Genomic DNA, 14378 nt, shown 5'->3' with positions numbered 1-14378 from the left:
CTGATTGGGGAACTAGATTCAGTATGCTGCAACTGGGAGTTTGCAAGCCACAACTAAAGATGCTGCAAATAAAAAAGGACGAAGATCCTGCATGCCACAAATAAGACCTGGCCCAGCCAAATAAATAAATATTAAATAATAATTTTAAAAAGAAATTTTTTTGCATAGTAGTCCTTGGCACCTAGCAAGAGCTCATCAAGTGCTGACTGTTTTCAGTGGAGGAAAGATAATTTGTCCGAAGACAAGCATTATCTTTCCAGCCTCGCACCCACCCAGAAATATGTAGATATTCATTTACATTCTTCTCTTCACCTGTCATCTTTTGGCATTTAGCATTGTGGCAAAAGCCAAGACTAGCTTGATTTTTTTTCCCCCTTTAAGGCAAGTCTAACTGTTCTGCCTAAATGAATGGAAAATTTTTCCTCTTGATTTTTTAATTAAAAAGTGTTGCCAAACTTCATGAGCCAGGCATTCATTAAACTCTTCTATTTTTGTGTGTGTTTGACATTTCAGTAAGAAAAAAACCTAAGAAAATATTGAAAGCTGTGTCTAGATATGAATGTTTTCCGATTGGTTTTGCTGGACTGTGGTGGGCTGTTTTCACAGGACCCATAACCCACTCTTCAGCTCCGGCTGTGTGTTTCTTCTGTTATTGTTTATTGTGTTTTTCCATTTGTCCCAGTGATCTCTTTCAACTTAAAGGTCTCTGCTGTGTATCTTCTGTCCTTAAACAATTTTTATCATTTATTTTTGTCTGCACTGGTCTTCCTCACTGTGCACGGGCTTTCTCTAGTTGCGGTGAGCGGGGCCGGTCTCTAGCTGTGGTTTGCGGGCTTCTCACGGTGGCGGCGTCTCCTGTTGCAGAGCATGGGCTCTAGAGCACTGGCTCAGTAGTTGCGGTGCGTGGTCTTAGTTGCTCCGTGGCATGTGGAATCTTCCTGGACTAGGGGTCGAACACATGACCCCTACGTTGGTAGATGGCTTCTTAATCTCTGGACCACCAGGGAAGCCCTGAATCTTCTGTCTTATTGCTCACCCTTGTGCCCTTGGCAGCTGCTCACTAGTAGAACTTCATCTTGACACACTACTTACTTGACTTTCTACAGAGTTGATTCAGTTTTAACCTTGTTTCAATACTGAAACCTTAATTCTGCTAATTAAGCCAACATTATGGCTTCATTTCCTCATAATAATTCCTTCCTGCCTCCATCTCTTTCTTCACCTCAGCCTGTTTTCTTCTCCTGGCTCTGTGTTCTTGTTTCATAGTGGTTACTTTATTTTGTATTGTTTCAAGGAGACACCTCTCCTGATGTTTTCTCTGACACCTTACCATTAGAGTGAATTTCAGAGATATATTGTTCCTCTCAGCCTTCTGAGTATCCTTCTCAGGATACTGTTTCTTTTCTCAAGCACTGTAGAGTCCTTTAAAAACAAACAAACAAAAAAACAGTGGAAACTTTAGAATTAGCCAGCTGCACTCAGTTTAGATGATCCCAATTTTATTGGCAGCATCTGAAGCATCATAGTCAGGAGCCAATTGGACATATGCCTTCTTCCCTCCCTCAGGCCTGATGAGGGTGTTGACCTTGGCCATGTTGATGTCTTAGAACGTCTTCACAGCCTGTTTACTCTGGTCCTGGTTGACCTTGACATCCACAGTGAACACCAGTTGTGTTGTGTCTTCTGTTATCTTCGTGGCTGACTTGCTGGTTGAGGGGGAACTTGATGGCATAGTGGTCTATGTTTCCCCCAGGGGCACTCTTCTGGGGATATGTGGGCTCCCTCCTGAGCCACAGTGTTTCGGGCCACTGGAAGATGAGTAATGTATGGATCTTCTTTTTTCATTTTATGGCTGTGGATGCCTTTCAATGCTGCTTCCTTGACCTTCAAGGCCTTTGCTTTGGTTTCGGCTTTGGGAAGGGTTGGGGCTGAGAGGAAGGAAAATGAGGGTGCAGCGGCCCCCACTACCCATCTTCAGTGCAGAATTGATCAATTTATACAGCCTTTATCATTCACTGTGTTAGAATCTCCCCCCTGTATCCTCACACAATGTAGGCCTATCCAGACTCCCAAACCAGTGACTGGGGATCAGAGCAGCTGGACTGGTTGGTCTGAGGTGGGCTTCTCTCCTGTCCTCACTCACTGGGCTTTAATGCTCGGAATCTGTAGAATGTACAAAAAACTACATTTCCCAGCATGCGTTGCCACCTCCCTTCCTGTCCTGGTCTTTGCTGAGTTTTTAGGGAGAAGAGGAAGGCAGACAGTAAACGAATGAACAGAGTGAGTTCAGTTCAGTTGCTCGGTTGTGTCCAACTCTTTGTGACCCCATGGACTGCAGCATGCCCAGCCATTGCCTGGAGCTTCTCAAACTCATGTCCATTGAGTTGGTGATGCCATCCAACCATCTCATCCTCTGTTGTCTCCTTCTCCTACTGCCTTCAATCTTTCCCAGCATCAGGGTCTTTTCCAGAGCCAGAAGACAGTAAAACAACTATCGGGATGGAGGGGAGCCTGCGGCGTGCTGCCTTGGCCGCCATGGTCCTGGGCAGGGGGGCCTTTCTGAGTGAGTGATGGTTGAGTCGATCCCTGGATTTATGTGGGAGACCTCCTCCACCAGGTAGATGAATGAAGGATGTCAGTCTTAGCAGGGAAATAGTGCCCACCAAGACTCTCATTACTTTGAAGAGCTTGAAAAAACATAGCCTTGCTTGGGCATTGTGAACAGCAGGGGGAGAAGAGCAGGTGGCGGGCAGCGTCTGAGCACTGAAGGGCGACTGAGTTCTCGTTCATGTGAGGCAGTTGAGCCAACCTTCCCTTACTCACTCCTGCTCTCAGGCTGAGGACAGAATCCCCAGGTTCAGCTGAGTGTGAGGCCAGTTCTTTTTCTAACGGCAGGACTGCGGTGGGGTGTAGAAATCTGCCTCCGGTTACTTCCTGTCCCCTTAGGAAGCATATACAACTATTCTACAGTAACCCATGACTCTTAGAAAGGTCGGCGATGCCTCGGTGGCTCAGTGCTTAAGGAACCCGCCTGCTAGTACAGGAGCCACAGGAAACCTGAGTTCCATCCCTGGGTCAGGAAAACCCCCTGGAGGAGGGCATGGCAACCCACTCCAATACTCTTGCCTGGAGAATCCCAGGGATAGAGGAGCCTGGCAGTCTACAGTCCGTGGGGTCGCAAAGAGGCACAACTGAGCATACATGCTTACAAAGGTTAGTATTAGAGTTAGAAAGGTTTTCTTGTTGTTCTCAAGGATCTAGGGAAGATTAGAAAAATGCTTTATAGGGAGTTCCCTGGCAGTCCAGTGATTAGGACTCTTGATTCTGCTGCTGGAGGCCTGGGTTCAATCCCTGATAATGGCACTAAGATCCTGCAGGCCACGTGGCATGGCCAAATAAAGAGAGAAAGAAAATAAACATTTTATAAACACCAATCTGGTAACCCCAAAAGTGTTTTTTGCTATAATGGCATGACCACATCTGTCTTCAGTGATGTGGCTTCTTGACTTCTGCCACGCTGGCTGCATCTAATGGCTGTGGGCTTGTGACGTCATCACACTGCAGATGTCTTTCTCAGCTCTGGTCATCAGATTGCACTCAAACTGCATTGTGAGCAGCCTGTGTCTGATAAAATTCTACGTTGTTTTTATTTTTTGCCCACGTCATGCGGGATCTTTCCTGACCAGGGATTGAACTTATGCCCCCTGCTTTGGGAACTACGGGACCGCCAGGGGAGTCCTCGACTTTTGGTTTTTTATTGTAAATATTTTAAAGTATTTTTAAACAGATTTAAAAAAATTTTTATATTTAATAAAAACACCCTTAAGGAGATGTGGCAGACTTGTTTTTGTCCAAGAATAGAGAGAGACACAGCCTATGGTGATTCTGATATGGCCATTATGCAGAGACCCGTTTATGAATAGATGATCTGAATCTACACTTCAGTCTACTGAATCAACTGAAATCCACCACCGTCCACTTAAAGCTGAGCCCACTTCATGTTGGACTTCTTATCTAGTGTGATTCCTCTTGACCTCTAAATGTTGGATTTGGAAAATGCTTGGCATCATCCTCGGTCTTTATTTCAGAAAGCATCCTGGGATGGCATGGGCCCAAGTCACACTCCACAGAGCAGCTGAAAAATGGGACACTTGGCTCCTTGCCATCAGCCAGCGCCAGCATCACCTGGGCCATTTTACCCAACTCCACGGAGGACGAGCAAGCCTTCCCGCCAGAGCCAGAGCCAGAGCCAGAGGTGAGCCGCCTGTCCTCTCTAGCACCGCATATGGCTTGTGTTAGTGCTTGCTGGGAAAGAGAGTAATTATATTTGTAACTTGCTCATCTCAGGATTTTAAGAGGAGACCAATGATAAAATGGAAGCATCCCTCGGGGAGACAAAATCACCCCCGAGCACGCCTGTTCTCCTGCCTGGCAGCTGCCGTGGGCGAATTATGATGCAACCTATGGGGAATCTCCTATTTTCATTGAAATGGAAGTTATTTTCATATTGAGCAGGAGAGATTCTAACGCACCCACTGACGTGACGCCTGTTGACACGATGGGAGCAGTTACAATATATTATATCACTCCCCTAAAATAGCGGCTTCTTTGTATTGGTTGTGCTAATACCGTGAGCACCTGCCTCCCACTCTCACTCCTTGCATGCTACAGAACCGGGCGAGCCCACGGGCAGTGGCTGGGGCTCTTCCAGGTGCTGCACTGCAGCTCAGGTCCAGGGACGAGCAGCTCTGTCGACCTTAGCGGCCAGCCAGACCCCCACAGGCTCCCCGGGGCCTGTGATCTGCCTGCACGATGCTCCTTGACTGACGGCGCCTCTGAGTGGCAGCTGGAGAGAAGCCAATGCAGCCTGCCTTTGGTTCATTTCTCCCGTGTCACGAGTGAATTTCTGTTTCCCTGTTTCTTTGCATGCACGTTTCCTGTTGACGTGATCTCGTGAACTGGGCTGGGACCTACTGTAACCACATGTTAGAGGTGGTTCTTCGTTTTAGTTGAAATCACTTCGGCTACAGAATTATAGAACAAGATCTATTTTGTAAGGATGCAAGCCCCAAAGCAGCGTCTTGGATCAGATGGTGTTGGTTCTCCATTGGCATTTTCCTCCCAGCTTCACGTGGTTCTTTTCTCCGAGGGTGACCTACCGGGCCTAGGTCTTCCAGAGGCAGGGTTAGCCTGCCCACAGAGCATTTCATCAGCATCTGTAAGGTGACTTCACAGAGTATGAAATGATAGGGGGTGTGAGGTTTTGAAAGGCCTCTGCCTCTAGCCATGCACCAAGTTTCAGGTGGGGAACACTTGCAGCTGACATGTAGTTGCCTTGCAAGGTAAGTTGGCAACCGAGAAGTTGATTGGAGCTTGGTGTTGGGTAGCTCTTTTGAGAGCCTTGGGTGGGGTCACGTTTGAGGAGGGGTACTTCGCTGCTAAGGGGCTGAGAACTCCAGTCCCTTCCATTCCATTGGGAAAGAAGCTTTGGGACTTCACACCATAATACACATACTTAAAACTTGCTCTAGAAAGAAGTGAAAAGAGAAATTCTTAGATCTTCAGAAATAATTGTTTAAATCCTGTGCACAGCAGCATCACGGAAATCCTAGCAGAGACTGTCATCTAATAGGCTTTAAAAGAAAATTTATTTATTGAAGTCTAGTTGATTTATACTGTGTTAATTTGTGCTGTACAGCAAAGTGATTCAGTTATACATAATTCTTTTTTAAAATATTCTTTTCCATTATGGTTTATCACAGGCTGTTGAATATATCAGTAGACCCTTGTGCCATACAGTAGGATCTTGCTGGCTATCCATTCCATAAAAGAGTTTGCATCTGCTAACCTCAACCTCCCAATCTCTCAGTCCCCAGTCCCCCCCGCCTTGCCACCTACAAGTCTGTTCTCTGTGTCCATGAGTCTGTTTGTGATAGGTTCATTTGTATCGTATTTTAGATTCCACAGGTAGGTGATATCGTATGGTATTTATCTTTCTCCTTCTGACTTACTTCACTAAATGTAATAATCTCTAGTTATGTGTATATATGTATAATTATAATTATATATATAATGGAATACTAGTCAGCCTTAACGAATGAGCAACCTGGATGCAGCTAGAGATTATTACACACACACACACACACACACACACGTGTGTGTGTGTCTGTGGTGTGTGTATTCTTTCTGCATTCATCTGTCAGTGGGTATTTAGGCTGTTTCCATGAACACTGGGGTGCAGGTATTTGAATTAGAGCCGTGTCTGGATATATGCCCAGGAGTGAGATGGCTGGATCATGTGGTCATTTTGTGTTCAGTTTTTTCTGAGGCACCTCGGTAGTGTTTTTCACTGTAACTGCAGCAGTGTACATTCCAAACAACAGTGTAGGAGGGTTCCCTTTTCTCTACATCTTCTCTAACATTTGTTACTTGTAGACTTTTTAAAGATAGCCATTCTGACCAGTGTGAGGTAGTACTTTGTGGCAGTTTTGATTTGCATTTCTTTAATCATTAGCTTACTCCTTGGAAGGAAAATTATGACCAACCTAGACAGCATATTAAAAAGCAGAGACATTACTTTGTCAATAAAGGTCCGTCTCGTCAAGGCTATGGTTTTTCCAGTGGTCATGTATGGATGTGGGAGTTGGACTATAAAGAAAGCTGAGCACCAAAGAATTGATGCTTTTAAACTGTGGTATTGGAAAAGACTCTTGAGAATCCCTTGGACTGCAAGGAGATCCAACCACTCCATCCTAAAGGAGATCAGTCCTGGGTGTTCATTGGAAGGACTGATGCTGAAGCTGAAGCTCCAATACTTTGGCCACCTCATGCGAAGAGTTGACTCATCTGAAAAGAGCCTGATGCTGGGAAAGATTGAGGGCAGGAGGAGAAGGGGCTGACAGAGGATGAGATGGTTGGGTGGCATCACCGACTCAGTGGACATGAGTTTGGGTGAACTCCATGAGTTGATGATTTACAGGGAGGCCTGGCGTCCATGGGGTCGACAAGAGTCAGACATGACTGAGTGACTGAACTGAATAATTAGTGGCCTTGAGCATCTTTTCTTGTTCCTGTTGGCCATCTCTGTGTTCTAGGAGAAATGTCTGTTTAGTAACCTAATAAGCTGACTATCAGGGCTGCTGGTATTCCGCATTCTGAGTTCTTCCTTGTATCTGTGCTGCTTTCCCATGGGTGCTTCCTGTAACCCCAAAGTTTGAGAGATCTGGGTTTTTTTTTTAAACATAAAGTTATTGCCCAGTTTGCTTTCTGGTCAGTAGCACAGGCAGACGATAGTATATCATTATCCATATGAAATAACTAGCTCCGAAGTTCAACTTAAATAGACCCTGAAGGAGAAACACTAAGGAGAGCTTTTCCCCCTGAAGTTAGGGACAGTCATTAATTTCTTGTCATTTTTGCCCTTATTCCTTTTGTGGGCCCAGTAGGAGATCCTGTCTGGTAATCCCTTACGGCAGGCAAGACTTAGGGCTTGTGATGTGGGTGTGATGGTTTTCTGAGAAGGAAGGATTAAGAGTTCTTTTGCAAAGCCTTCCCTCATTTTTTCCAGTGACACCGCTAGCAGGTGATTTTTGCAACCCAAACAGCTAGTGTTGGTTGGACGCTATTTTTATTTTAGGCCATTGTGCTTTGTCTTTTTTGTTGTTCTTCTTGTAAGAATTGAAGAAGCTAGCATCAGCCACCCAATAGTTTTCTTGTCAGAAAAAAGAGAATGTTTTCATTGTCTCCCTTTTGTATAATTTTGGAGAAACAACCCCAGAAGAAGTGAAGTGAAATTCCTGAAGGCTAAAAAGTTCCTTATGAGAATGTTCCTTATCCCTTATGATATTGAGAATATAGTTACTAAGTGGGTGGTCATTGGGAGACTAGGAATTGTAGCTATTGTGATGCTTTAGACAAATACGTTCTTCTGGCTTATTGTTGTGATCATGTTAGGTCTTTAGGAGCGTAAATTAGGATATAAACACTCTGATGTATATTTATGGTGTTTGTTTTATTATTTTTTGGCCATGCTGTATGGCACTCGGGATCTTTATTCCCCCACTAGGGATTGAACCCATGCCCTCTGCAGTGGAAGTGCGGGGTCTCTGGACCTCCACGAAAAGTCCCTGTTTGTGTCTTTTTATGGCATCAAGCAATTAACTCAATCCAATTCCCATCAGACACAGACTGGGCATCCTCCAAGTCAACTCAGTTCTGACGCTGTCCACCTGGAGGGGGCACCAGATCGCACAGGGGAAGGGCTCAGACTGCAGGACTGAGCCCCGCCTTCCGCCAGATGCCAGTCACAAGCCCAGGTTGTCATCTGTGCTTCTGACCAACTGGCTATGGATTGCAGAGTCCTGCCCTTCTCTCAGGTGTGATTGATTTGCTAGAGAGGCTCACAGAACTCAGAAACATTTACCAGTTTCCTACAGAAGGATGTCATTCAGAAATAGAAGGAAGAAAAGCTCAGGGCAAGATCTGTAGGAAGGAGCTTGGAGCTTTGCTGTCCTCTCTGAGTGTACCTCCACCTCTCTGCACCCCATCTATTCACCAACCAGGGTGTTCTCTGAACCCTGTTCTTTAGGGGTTTTATGGAGGTCTCATTGCGTAGGCAAGAGTAAAGAAATTCTTGGCTACTGATGATTCTCCAGTGATTAAAGCACCTCCAGCTCCTCTCCCCTCCCCGGAGACAAGGGAGTGGGACTGAAAACTCCAAGCCTCTCATCACAGGGCTTCAGCCCCACGGACAACCATCTCCCGTCCTTAGGCGACCAGGGGCTTACAAAAGTCACTCACTAACATAACAAATGACACATTTAAAGCTCTCATTTCTTAGGAAATTCTGAGGGTTTGAGGAACTCTGTGCCAGAAATAGAGACAAAAAGCAAATGTATATTTCTTACCCTAAATCACAATTTCACACTCCCCTCCCCTGGTTCTGGCTTACCATAAAACAACTTACACGTATCTGGGAAATGAATGCATTTTCAAGCTCAGTGTGTTTCATTCTCAACAGAACAGAACTCAGAAAGCAGTGTGTATTTAATAATGTGAGTTACAAGAAAGTCGTGGTTGGCCTTGTTATCAAATCTCAAAATTTTATTCTGCTGGGGCTGGAACTAACTAAATGTGAAAATGAAATACTCTCACATAATGAAGCGAGTTAGGATCTTGGTTTCCCCTGTTAGTAGAACGATAATTCAACTCTCCTAACATGTTTGAAATGTTAAGTTTAGACAGAAAAAGGTTTTGGTTGCGCTTTCTTTGTTGAAGCACAGCTTGTTTTAGGACAGGAGAAGGGGAGATGTTGGGCCTGGTGCTCTTGACTTTTATCCACCCTCTGGACTGAAAACCCACCAGCTCAAATCCAGGTCCCCAGGTCCTTTGCTTTTGCACAGCAAGGTCTCTAAACGCATGACGGTTTCCTCAGAGCGTTTGTGTGGGAGCTAGAAGCTGAGATGGGGCCCATATTCCTTCTGCTGCTGTAACTGGTGGACAGGGTCATGAAGGGATGTGTTCAGAGGCAGGTGCAGTGGCAGAGCTCTGTTCAGTCCCCCTGCTGCACTGGCGGGAGAGGCTGCTGAAGCCGCAGCAGCAGCAGCCAGATGCTGGGGTCAGGGCTGCCTGCAGTGCTGGCTCTTGAGTTAAAAAGCCTAAGGGGGATTTATGTTCCTCCAGACCCGTGACACTGTACATGCCCAGTTCCCGTATCACATCCCTTCCTGGTCAAAACACCTGAAGTGGTTTCCATTCCCAGCACTGGATCTGGACTGGTCGGGCTGTTGTTGAAATAAGGAAGCAGAGGATGGCATGGGGGCAATCCTGGATGTTGACCCATCTTTCTAGAGCAGGGGTCCCCAGCCTCTAGGATCTAGTGCCTGATGATCTGAGGTGGAGCTCATGTAATAACAATAAATGTAGTGCTCTGGAATCATCCTGAAACCATCTCCCACCTCCACCCCAGCCCCCGGTCCATGGAAAAATTGTCTTTCATGGATCTGGCCCCTGGTGCCAAAAAGATTGGGGACCACTGTTCTAGACAATATATCTGAGGGGTAAAACCCCTCATTTGTCCTAAAAGTCAGGTTTATAGAGGTATAATTCATAAATAATAAAACTCAGCCCTTTAAAAATGCAGTTTTATCACTTCTGTCCTTTGATTTGTTACAGCAGTTCCATCACTTGCCAGGATTCCCTTGGGTTCCTGTATGTTTAACTTCTCCTCTGGTCCCTGGTGAGCACTCACCTGTCTTCTTTCCACGTAGTTTTTCCTTTTTCAGAACACCCATCTAAATGGAGTCATGCAGTCTGTATTCATGAGTCTGGCTTCCTTTGTTGGGCATGACGTGTGTTGTGTTAATCACTGGAGGTGTTTATTTGGTGCCCAGACACCTACCCCTGGCCTGGAGAGAAACTGGGGAGTCTTCTCGTTAATCCCTCCCCTTTGGATTCCCAGGTACTGCTGGTGGTAAAGAACCCACCTGCCAATGCAGGAGACATAAAAGACTTGGGTCCAGTCTCTGGGTCAGGAAGATCCCCTGGAGGAGGGCATGGGAACCCATGCCAGTATTCTTCCCTAGGGAATCCCACGGACAGAGGAGCCTGGCGGGCTACAGTCCACAGGGTCACAGAGTTGGACACGACTGAAGCGACTTAGCACGCATGCATGGGTACCTTCAGCAGAAAGTCCTGATGCCATGTCTCAGGAACATGCTGTCAGCTCCTGTCAACCCTGGGTTGACTGTTTCATTAGAACACTTTGCTTGGTGAATCATCTGCATCGAAGTGTCAGCACTGCCATCAAGAGACCATATGCCCTGCATCCTCCAAGTCTAACAGGTTCAGAAAGACTTCTCCTAATGTCCCTACTACGGACTGGATCAGCATATAAATTAGCTAAGTGGGCTTTGGTTAGAAAATGGCAGAATTGAATTTTCAAGTGCTTATGTCATAATCCCTCCTTCTCCAGTGGAGGGGATTGTCTTACCAATGAGGGGAGGAGACAGATATAAAAGATGTAGCTGAATGTTGCCTCAAGAAGAATTTTCATGCCCTTGGTTGAATTGTCATTTTTAGCCCAGAACTTTTGAACCACTCACTCAACATAGAAGGCTGTCAGTTTTGAAATACTCTGAAATTCAAGTTGAAGCCTGGCCAGTCTAATCTCAAGCCATTTTGGTGGTGTTTCATGCCTCACCTCCACAACGCATCAGTGTATAGGTGTGTGTAGATTTGAGCATAAGGATAAGGCATGGGACGGCGATAGATTTTTCAAGGTAAGGTGGTATGCTATTTTGATCATTTGGATGATTTTTTGTAACTAAGCTATTATTGGTGGCTGTGCTGGCTCTTTGTTGCTGTCCCGGGCTTTCTCTAGTTGCGGTAACTGGGGACTGCTCTCCGATGCAGGGGGGTGTGTGGGCTTCTCATCGCAGGGGCTTCTCGTTGCAGAGCGTGGGCTCTAGAGTGCAGGCTTCAGTGGTTTCAGCTCATGGGCTCAGTTGCCTCGTGGTGTGTGGGATGTTCCCAGACCAAGATCAAACCTGTGTCCCCTGCACTAGTACACAGATTCTTAACCACCGGACCATCAGGGAAGTCCTGGTTAATTCTTTTAGCATACGTTTTCAACCTTGAAGATTTGTTCAAAATATTTGACACACATTTGTTGTTAGCAACTGTTTGACCAGGGAGTGAGACAGCTAACCCATCATTATAATGGTGGAAAATTGCTTTTGTGATTTCTGTGATAGGTCCACAAAGTTTAATGGTTGCTCTGTAGGAAATGTTGTCGATCATGTCCAGACTTTGTAACAAGAAAGTTCACGGGTGACATGATTACCTGTTTTCTACCCCACTCTCCTTCCTTAGTCAGAGAGTTTAATTGCATCAAACTTTCCAGATCCTGTAGAACACTTTTTTCCTCTGTGAACCATGCCTTTGAATCCCTAAATCTTAAAATAGTCTTTAGGGGTCCAGTGGCTACTCCCCAGACTGGAGGGAGTGACTGGCTTGTGAAGAGTCACAGGACTGGTGAGCAGTGAAGGCAAGGTAGAAGTCTGGACTTCTTTATCCCCAGCCAATGCCCTTTCCTATAAACCACACCATTTCCTGTGTCCAGAAGGAATCTTCAACTGCAAATAACAGAGAACCCAATTAGAAGCTCAAGCAGTAACACCGTTTAATTTTCTCACACAATTGGACTTCTGCCGATAGCGGTCATGGGTTTGTTGCAGTCAGTCCTGATGCCCTTGAAGATACGGGCTGTTAGAAAATGGTATGCAGGTTCCTCAGAAACAAAAAACTAAAACCGAACTACTGCCTGATCCAGCAGTCCTGCTGTGTATCTTTATCCAGAGGCATTGCCATCCGGATCTTGAGATGTTTACACTCCAGTGTTCGTTTATTTCAGCTTTGTTCCTGAATAGCCACACAAGGTGGGAACAGCCTAAGTGGATGAATGAACAAAGACTGTGGTGTATGATACGATGGGTTGTTAGTCATTCTCAAAAAAGGGGCGAGCCTTCAGGACGTTACGCTAAGTGAAATACGCCAGTCACAGAAGCACAAATACATGATTCCACTCATAGGAAGCATCTGAAGTTATCAGATGCGTAGAAACAGGAAGTAGGATGATGGTGCCGGGGTAGAGGGGGATGAAGAGTGTTCTCCAGTGAGTGGAGAGTTCCCGTTGTACGAGATGAAGGGTTTGGAGGGCTGCTGTGCAGCCGTGTGCGTGTAACTAACACCGGCCGTACTGTACACTTCAGCATTTGTTATGAGAGTAGATCTTGTGAGTCCTTTATGATGCAAAACATCAGTTACCTCTATTTAAAAAAAAATAAAATAAAAACAGGTTTCTTCCATTATTCTTGAGTTGGTTTTTTGTCCCCACGCTTGTCATGGTGGCGGTGTGCCAGCTGCAGTCCCAAGCATCAGAAACCCATGGCATTCCTTTAGAATGTGGGACGAGATGAAGGCTTTCCCAGGATGCTCCATGTGGGAAGGGAAGGCCCCAGCACACTTCTCCTGTATGTCCCAACCAGAACTAGATCTCCCCGGGGCCCCACCCAGGACCTATAACTCGAGCCTGGCAACTGGGTTTCCATGACTGCTTTAGAGTGATCAGTCACCCTCCCTGGCTGTGGAGGAGGGTGCTGAATCACAGTGAATCTTGAGTCCTAGGTGGCCCCACACTGGGTCCCCATTAGCAGGGGAGAAGTGGGGATAGCCTTGGGGTATGGAGATGGTGTGACTGGACCCCCCAAACCTGCCCCAAGCGGGTTTTCTTCCTGCAGCACTCATCTGCAGCTTCCACAAGACTTTTCCAGCCCTACCATTTCATCTCATAGGCCCAATGCTTTGATGAGTGAATGTGAGTGAAAGGTCCGTCTGCACTGTTCATGTGCTGAGGGCGTCTCTCCCTGTCCTCATCTCTGTCCCTTGCTCTCTTTAGGAGTCTGGATGCCCCAATAGAAGTAAGTCTAGGGACTTCCCTGGCGGTCCAGCGGTTGAGACTTTGTGCTCCCAATGCAGGAGGCATGGGTTCCATCCCTGGCCATGAAACTGAGATCTCACAGGCCATGCAGCATGGCCAAAAACCTAAAAAAAAAGTAAGTCTAACCTGCAGAGTGGCACGTGAGTTATGAATGCTGCTGTAATAAGAAATTCATTAATGACCAGTGTCCTGGCCTCCCTAAACAGAAGGCTCGCCTACTCATTAGTCCATTTCTCGTGATGGGCCTTGACCTGTCCAACACATACTAGATGATGGTGGTGATATGTGGAACTCTTATTATGACCTTTTCCGAAGATCCATGCAGGGCATTCCAATTTAGGTCCTGACATTATAGGAATGAGCAGTGGGTTTTAATCATCTGGATTTTTTCTTCTCCTCTTCTGGCTGTAGGTCTGCAGAGACAGCAGTCCATCCACTCTGCAAATGTAGAAGATACGCCTCCTAGTTACCAGACCCTCAGGACTTAGAAATCAGAAGGATCCAGATTGTTGATTGTGTTGAAAACAGATCCTTCCCTCATAAGTTTGCTCTGTGTCCCAATAGAGTAAGATAGTAATTATTCATCTTCTTGGTTATTTGTTTGTTCATCAAACACTAATTGAGCTACTATGTGGTGGACGTTGAATGGAAGACTCCTTACTTTAGCAGATTTCATAGCTCAGTACTGTGAGCTAAGTCATACCCAGGTGGCCAATGCAAGAGACTTAAGAGGTGCAGGTTTGATCCCTGGGTTGGGAAGATCCCCTGGAGGAAGGCATGGCAACCCACTCCAGTATTCTTGCCTGGACAATCCCACGGACAGAGGAGCCTGGTGTGCTACGATCCATAGGGTTGCAAAGAGTTGGACATGACTGAAGTA

At 46.0% G+C, this 14378-nt stretch overlaps 1 protein-coding gene across 6 annotated transcripts in view; it reads left to right on the top strand.

Annotated features, from left to right (window-relative positions):
• The window catches only part of OSBPL10 (oxysterol binding protein like 10), a 360812-nt gene that overhangs the window by 265756 nt on the left and 80678 nt on the right, over positions 1 to 14378 (top strand). For all 6 annotated transcript variants that reach the window (XM_070777074.1, XM_070777075.1, XM_070777078.1 and 3 more), the window contains one exon: positions 4089 to 4255. In XM_070777074.1, the coding sequence (XP_070633175.1) occupies positions 4089 to 4255 (167 nt within the window). The remainder of the gene's footprint in view (positions 1 to 4088; positions 4256 to 14378) is intronic.

Source organism: Bos indicus, chromosome 22 (genome assembly GCF_029378745.1).
Source record: "Bos indicus isolate NIAB-ARS_2022 breed Sahiwal x Tharparkar chromosome 22, NIAB-ARS_B.indTharparkar_mat_pri_1.0, whole genome shotgun sequence".
In the NCBI taxonomy this organism is placed as follows: domain Eukaryota; kingdom Metazoa; phylum Chordata; class Mammalia; order Artiodactyla; family Bovidae; genus Bos; species Bos indicus.
The sequence above is the reverse complement of the archived record's forward strand: the minus strand, read 5'-3'. Positions and strand labels throughout refer to the sequence as shown.